The sequence below is a fragment of the Sinocyclocheilus grahami genome, unplaced genomic scaffold, assembly GCF_001515645.1.
Source record: "Sinocyclocheilus grahami isolate Dianchi unplaced genomic scaffold, SAMN03320097.WGS_v1.1 scaffold5.1, whole genome shotgun sequence".
Lineage (NCBI taxonomy): Eukaryota > Metazoa > Chordata > Actinopteri > Cypriniformes > Cyprinidae > Sinocyclocheilus > Sinocyclocheilus grahami.
In genome coordinates this window covers 1,475,455-1,483,796 of record NW_015505184.1, presented here as the reverse complement: position 1 = coordinate 1,483,796, position 8,342 = coordinate 1,475,455, and the positions used below count along the sequence as shown (strand labels likewise).

The window sequence follows — 8,342 nt, the reverse complement described above, 5'->3', positions numbered from 1 at the left end:
TATATATATATATATATATATATATATATATATATATAGCAAAGATGCAAAGATGCATTCAGTTGATCAAAAGTAAGAGTAAGACATTTATAATGTTATAAAATATATTTATATTTCAATGTTCAAAATAATATATATATATATATAGCAAAGATGCATTCAGTTGATCAAAAGTAAGAGTAAGACATTTATAATGTTATAAAATATATTTATATTTCAAATAAATGATGTTCAAAATAACGATATCAAATAAATGTTTGAACATTCTTCTGATAAAATAATCCTAAAAAAATAGATCATGGTTTACACAAAAATTTTAAGCAAAGGTAGCTTTGTCATCACACGAATAAATTACATCATAAAATAAAATAATATCAAATATGGTAACACTTTAGTATAGGAACCAATTCTCTCTATTAACTAGTTGCTTATTAGCATGTCTATTATTAACATATTGGCTGTTCTGCACGACCATATTCTACATCCCTAATCCCCAATACCTAAATTTAGCAACTACCTTACTAACTATTAATAAGCAACAAATTAGGAGTTTAATGAGGTAAAAGTCATAGTTAATGGTTTGTTAATAGTGAGAATTGGACCTTAAAATAAAGTGTGACCTAAAATGTATTTAAGTAGATAACTTTAATTTTAAGATATAATATGTCATAATATTAGTTTTACTGTTATATTATATAAATGCTTCATAAGCATATGACTTCTGTTAAAATTTTTGGAAAAATCTTACTGACCCCAATCTTTTGAATGGATATATATATGTATTTATAAATATGTGGCTGTTATTCTTATAATTTTATTCATTCATTCTCTCTTTTTCAATTTGCTTTTAATTTCCTTTTTTCCATTATATTATATGCAGACTGTATAATATATTGAGTGTTGAATAACCAATATGTTAACTTGTGTTGTTCTGGTGTGTGACTGTTTTATAAGGAGAAAATGTGTATGATATTGTTTAAGTAATGAGATGTTTAACTTTATTTGTTCAGGCAGCAGAACAAGCTAAAGCCAGCCCTGCACTGGTAGCTAAAGACCCTGCAACATCAACAAAAAAGAAAGAAGAAGAAGACATTGCTAAAGGTTGGTGCAAATCTGTAATGCTAAGGTCTACAATGAATTGTCTTGAAGAAAGAGAGGTAATCTCTGTCTATCTCTCTCTGTCCCTTTCTCAGCGATCGAACTGTCTCTGAAGGACCAGCGGCAACAGCAGCAGCCTCAGGTCTCTCTGTCTGGCCTCTACCCGAGCACCAGCAGCCTCCTCACATCTCACAAGGCTGAAGGCAGAAAGGTCAGGGCCATCTATGACTTTGAGGCAGCCGAGGACAACGAGCTCACCTTTAAATCAGGCGAGATCATCACCATCATGGATGACAGGTGAGTCTGGTTCTGTTCATTGATGGTCACAATGAATTTCACTCACAGGCTGTGTTTGAAATCATTCCCTTCGTATGATATTCACTACACATTGGGGATTTTTGTTCTGTTTGGATGGCTTGTTTCCACTTTGGTCAGTTTGATCAGTTCAGCTGATTTTGGTTGCTAAGCTACAAGCACATGATGGCTATGAAACAGAAGTTGTGTGAGGCGGTTAGTAGACATTCAGATCTCTGTAGAGATTGAATGAATGATTCCAAACACAGCCAAAGATTTTTTTAGATTTTTTTTTAAATGACAGTTAGCGGGAGGTGGCTTAAGCATCTCTTCTCTCACAGTGACCCTAATTGGTGGAAGGGTGAAACGTATCAGGGTGTTGGGCTTTTTCCGTCAAACTTTGTGACAGCGGACCTGACAGCAGAGCCTGAGATGAGTAAGTAAAGCTGTCACATCTACTCTTTTCCAGCTGACGGTCTGCATTCCCTTAAAGTCTCTTCCTGTTTCACAATATGTTATAGTTTTTCTCTTTTCACTCTATCATCCCATTCGTATTTTCTATTTCAAACATGGTAATAATAAATGTAACTTGAGCAGTAAATCCGCATATTGGATTGATTTCTGAAGGATCTTGTGACACTGAAGACTGGAGTAATGACTGATGAAAATTTAGCTTTGCCATCACAGGAATAAATTGCATTTTAAAGTATTTTAAAATAGAAAAGAGTTATTTTGAATTTGAATAATTATTTACAATATTACTGCTTTTGCTGTATTTTTTATCAAATAAATGCAGCCTTGGTGAGCATAGGAAACATAAAAAAACACTTTTGAACAGTAGTGTATATTAGTCATTCGGTATTTCAGTACAATGAAAAACTGTACCTACATTGGAGTCCAAAGACATCAGAGACCAGAAATGTCAATATTTTATATGTCATTCTTTTGCTTTATCATACCAGCATGATTGAAGAATGATCCAAAGAGCATCTTGAGCCGCTTTAGAAAAAAACCAAAATCTTCCAAATGTCAGTTTTTGTTCATTTCCAGGATTCAATTATTTTGAATCCCATATTTTCAATGTGGAGCCCAGTGTGCATTGTCACAACTTTTGGATTTCTTTTCTCTGCTTATTACATTATTATATCATCTTTAATATTTTTCTTTCCTTAGTGAAAACAGAGAAGAAGACAGTGCAGTTCAGTGAAGACGTCCAGGTAGAGACGATTGAACCGGAGCCAGAGCCTGTCTACATCGATGAGGTGGAGCTGCATATTTCTCACAGTATTTGGCACTGTATATCTCTCATACACACCCCTTACAACTACGAAGCACATGAAATTGCATAGTGAAATGAATGATCCACTATTCACTCTTTCCCTTCAAAGACGTCTGATGCTCTCGATGGAGAACTGTGTTAGAATTAGTCATAGCAGCTCTCAAGGAAGTGTCATGTAGTCTTGTTTGTAATGTCTTTGCAATGTTCTGCAGGAGAAAATGGACCAGCTGCTTCAGATGATCCAGAGTGCAGATCCAACAGATGACCAGTCAGACACCTGTGAACTCCTGCAGTTGGAGGGTGAGTCTAAAACCGGATTCGTATTTTGGTTCTGTGTTGAAAAGATTGATTCACTGATTCATAGTGGTTCCTCTTCTTCCAATTAGCTGCTTGCAACCAGATGGGTCCTCTCATTGATCAGCAGTTGGAGGACATTGACAGGTATTCAAAAAGTCCCATCTAAAACTAATTCAATGCAAATCCATCCTTCCATAAATCTAGCAAAGCCTGTAAACAAACCTCCAATTAGTTTTAGTGAATGAAATCCAATGAGACAAATGCCCACGTCATTCCTCATAGATCTCATGTGTAATAAATCTGCCGTGTTTGTTTTCAGAAAACACTCGGAGCTGTCCGAACTGAACGTGAAGGTCATGGAAGCGCTGTCTCTCTATGCTAAGATAATGAATGAAGACCCAGTATACGCTATGTATGCCAAACTACAGAGCCAGCAATACTACATGCAGCAGACCCCAAACGCTTCCCAACAGGTGAGAGTCTGACAAATTATCAAAGTGTGTATGTTGTTCGTTTGCTACATATGATTTAAACTGCTATTATGGCTGTTTGTTGTTGATTGTTTTGGTAGTGATATATTATTAGGGTATGTCTCTGTTTTATTTTCAGGTGTACCCTGGCCAGTCCACTGGAGGGCAGTATGCAATGGGCAGCACAGCAGTACCGGGATACAACGTTCCAATGGAGCAGCTCTCTGCAATGAACCAAACAGGAGCACCAATGGCCGGGCAGCCGGCTCCCAGGTAATCACAATTTACTATAATACACAAATAAAATAAGTTTAGTATATTTTTAAAAATTTGCATGAGTTTTATTATTATCAGTATTATTAGTAGTATTATTAGTTATTATTATTTATTTTTTTAAAAGCCATATCAATGAATTAATAAAAATATAATTTATTATAAGCAATTCATTACTTAAATTATTGATCATGAATAAAACACTTTTGTAGTTGTATCAGTTCATTGATAATGATAATATTGATGATGATGATAATAATAATAAATCAAACAAGTTATCAATTCCTTAAAAATAATAACGATGTTGTTGTTATTTTTTAAACATATTTCTATTGTAAAAAAGACATAGAAGATAGCATGAAAATATTCATAAAAAATACATCATATACATATCTTAACCCCCCACCCCCCAAAGCATCCAAAAATTCAATTATAAAGTTAAAGAATTTGTTATACAAAGGCTAAGACAGACATATCCACATATTTTCAAATACAATAGTGCATATATACACATATCAATCAGTAGAGTGAGAGGTATATATTGCTTGTGACCAATATTTGGTTATTTTCCAGAAACCGTATAAACAGATCCCAAATTTTATGGTAGTCCTTTAGTTTGTTTTTTATATTGAAGGTTATTCTTTCCAATACAATATAATGTGTCAAATCTTTCAACCAATGGTCATGGATGGATGGATCCAACGGATGGTCCTTCTATGTTATTATTATTATTAAGTTTATTATTTTGTATATTTTATAAAATATGTAATAATGTATTATTATTATATTTAAAATAATAAAAAATAAAAGGCTGTATCGATGCCATAATATTTTTGTATAATTAGATAAATATTTAATAATAAATCAAAAAGTTATATCAATAGAGCAATGCTTTAATTAATAAGTTTATTCTTTTGTATATTTAATGATAATTATATTGTTATTACATTATTAAAAATAAAAAGCTGTATTAATGGCATATTATTTTTGTATAATTGGATAAAATATTTCATAATAATAATAAATTAAACAAGTTATATCAATTCCTTAATAATAATAATAATGTTGTTGTGATCATTTTATTAAATATTAGCAATGTATTAATAATAAATTTATTATTATGTTATTGTTATTACATTTAAAATAATAAAAAATAAAAAAGCTGTATTGATGCCATAATATTGTTTTAGTATAATTAGATAAAATATTGAATATTTTGTTGATATTAATAATAAAACAAGTTTTTTTAAGTGAACGATAATAAAAAATAAGAAGCAGTTTAGATTAATAATAATAATGATAATGTTTGTATGAATCGATAAAATATTTAATAATAATAATATTCAAATTAAAATAATAAAAATAAGGCTTTATAATTAATTTAACAATAACTATTATTATTGTTATTATTAATGCATTACTGGTGGTGATGATAATGATGATAATTAATAGTATAATATTTGTATCATTATGTTTAAATAAATGGATTTATTATTTGATCTGTTTCTCAGTGATGTCCATATGTACATGGGCCAGCCTCCAGTCTACAGCCCGACCCCTGGCAGCATGCCTACAGCTGATGTCCAGTCCTACCAGACCCCAGCCGGCGCTCCAGTGGCCATGAGCCAGACCCCCGGCTACACCGTGCCCTCCACCCAGAGCCTCCCTGCTACTGCAGACAACCAACAGACCCCTTACCCTCAGAAAGCCCTCTTATAGGACCCCTAAAGACTCATACAAACGCACACACAGTTACAGTCAGAAACAAGGAACATTCAGCTCACAAAGATATCTCCTACTTTTCTTTAAGACACTACAAACAAACACTGATTCTGATCACAACAGGATGTACTGATTGTTGACTACTAACCAGTGGTGTTCTTACAGAGCGGCTCTGATCCATCTTATACTTCTTTGGTCTCTTTTATAAGAACATTTTGTTGAAGGTGATGAGGAACGCTATGTTATATGGTTTATTTGGCAGCGTCATTATAGGAATAATTAACTGGACGTTTCTTACAGGAACACACACAGCATGCTTGTGTTGTACATATGTTTCCGTACCAATGTAGGTCCCGATAGTCCAGTGTTTGTCACAACAGGTCCTGAAGGGGAGGTTCCGTCATCATTTTAATTTCTCATCACTATGAGTGTGTGTGTGTGCACGAGAGAGAGCATGTTCAGGCCCTCAAGTCATCTCGCCTCTCCTCCAGAACCATGTAGCGAAACACTGCCATTGTCTTGACAGTGACCCATCACCCCAATGTCTTTAAGCTCAATTTTCAGTGTTAAGAAGATCAGATGTTTTTAGTGCATTTTATTTATATTTTGATTTGTCGTTTTGCTGTTTTAATTGACAGTACTTTAATAGAAGGATGTAATATTCTGCCTGTGTGCAGATGTGTATATACGAGAGCTCACTTCTGTCTTTAGAGCGTAACGTTCAAAGCAGCTGCGTCTTCTGTAGAAAGGGCACATGGGAAGTTGAGGAGTAATGCTACTCCACATCATGCACTTTTAATTTACCCTTTTCATTACCCTCATTTCAGATGTGTCCACTTAAAACATATGTTTGCTCCACCCTCGAAGAAGAACCCGAATGGCATTAACCCTGCACTCGAACCCTTTTCCATAACTCTTTCAAAATAAGCGACAGAAATACTTGGCTTGGATTTTTTCCAAACTCTCCGTATCCCCTGGGAATGAATGATCATGTGTAAATGATCTGTAGCGCGTGGAATGATTGAACTGACCTCTTATTTCGTAAGTCCTGGCAAGGGCTGAGACTGACACTAAAGAGAGCAGACTCCATCCGTTCATTTGCGTCTCCTACACTAAAGCAAGGCAGTACCCCACATCTCTGTCTCTGTGTAGCTTCAGTGTTATCAGAGTAGTTGTTGACGTTTCATAGAGAACATTCTGGGAAATTGGGACCACGGGCCAGTTCTAATGTAACACCTTAGCATTTGCACACAGAGATGATAATCCTTACGTCAACCTTATTCACAGGGAAAATGACTGTTTTTGGTGTATCAGTTCTATGTACCCCATTGTTTGTATGTACTATTTTAATCATCTTAATTATTAGCATTCACAATAAAACTAGGCCAAATGTACAGCACACGTTGTGTCTCATGTTTATGCATCTCTTTGCTCAGGTAGACCGGTGGAGGTGTTTCAGTTGGATTATTGATGGCTTATTGGTTAAATAAGCTCTTTATTTGTAATTTTATTTGTCGTGCAAAAGTTTGAACAATTAGTGTGATATAAGTCGTTTCACTGTAAAAATGTTAATAAAAATTCATAAATAAAAATTCAACATTAATTCTGCAGGTGTGCAAATTTAACAAGACAAAATAGTCTTGGTAATTGGTTATTATTAATTACAACAGCGAAATACAATTTTAATAATTCATCAAAAAACTAAAGTTTTTTTAAAAAGAAGAATTTATCGACTTCAAAATAATATTCGCTACCACTCGAGTTTTTATGGTCAATGGTTTTTTTTGAGCATCAAATCAGCATATTAGAATGATTTTTGAAGGATCATGTGACACTGAAGACTAGAGCATAGCTACTGAAAATTCAGCTGTCATAAACTACATTTTTATATATATTAAAATAGAAAACAATTTGTTTCTATTAACTTATTTAAAAAATTAAAAATCATACTGACTCCCAATTTTTGAATGGTAGTGTACGTCTTGCAATTTGTTGAGAAAAAAAGTGCTCACACACATACAAACAATACTATGTTAATTTAGTAAATGTATCTTTCTTTAAGGGAGTCTTACTAAAAAATAAAGATACCAGATAAAAATACTTTTACAGAAATACTTGGCTTGGATTTTTTCCAAACTCTCCGTATCCCCTGGGAATGAATGATCATGTGTAAATGATCTGTAGCGCGTGGAATGATTGAACTGACCTCTTATTTCGTAAGTCCTGGCAAGGGCTGAGACTGACACTAAAGAGAGCAGACTCCATCCGTTCATTTGCGTCTCCTACACTAAAGCAAGGCAGTACCCCACATCTCTGTCTCTTTGTAGCTCCAGTGTTATCAGAGTTTTTGTGGATATTTCATAGAGAACATTCTGGGAAATTGGGACCACGGGCCAGTTCTAATGTAACACCTTAGCATTTGCACACAGAGATGATAATCCTTACGTCAACCTTATTCACAGGGAAAATGACTGTTTTTGGTGTATCAGTTCTATGTACCCCATTGTTTGTATGTACTATTTTAATCATCTTAATTATTAGCATTCACAATAAAACTAGGCCAAATGTACAGCACACGTTGTGTCTCATGTTTATGCATCTCTTTGCTCAGGTAGACCGGTGGAGGTGTTTCAGTTGGATTATTGATGGCTTATTGGTTAAATAAGCTCTTTATTTGTAATTTTATTTGTCGTGCAAAAGTTTGAACAATTAGTGTGATATAAGTCGTTTCACTGTAAAAATGTTAATAAAAATTCATAAATAAAAATTCAACATTAATTCTGCAGGTGTGCAAATTTAACAAGACAAAATAGTCTTGGTAATTGGTTATTATTAATTACAACAGCGAAATACAATTTTAATAATTCATCAAAAAACTAAAGTTTTTTTAAAAAGAAGAATTTATCGAC

At 33.7% G+C, this 8,342-nt stretch overlaps 1 protein-coding gene across 1 annotated transcript in view; it reads left to right on the top strand.

Annotated features, from left to right (window-relative positions):
- LOC107584151 (signal transducing adaptor molecule (SH3 domain and ITAM motif) 1) overlaps positions 1-6,939 on the top strand; it is a 12,552-nt gene extending 5,613 nt beyond the window's left edge. Inside the window, exons 6-14 of the mRNA XM_016270634.1 lie at positions 1,011-1,101; positions 1,194-1,395; positions 1,734-1,828; positions 2,566-2,654; positions 2,884-2,971; positions 3,058-3,112; positions 3,288-3,441; positions 3,578-3,711; positions 5,223-6,939. Coding sequence (XP_016126120.1) covers positions 1,011-1,101; positions 1,194-1,395; positions 1,734-1,828; positions 2,566-2,654; positions 2,884-2,971; positions 3,058-3,112; positions 3,288-3,441; positions 3,578-3,711; positions 5,223-5,430 — 1,116 coding nt within the window. The 3' untranslated portion in view covers positions 5,431-6,939. The remainder of the gene's footprint in view (positions 1-1,010; positions 1,102-1,193; positions 1,396-1,733; positions 1,829-2,565; positions 2,655-2,883; positions 2,972-3,057; positions 3,113-3,287; positions 3,442-3,577; positions 3,712-5,222) is intronic.
- Positions 6,940-8,342: the final 1,403 nt, after the last annotated feature.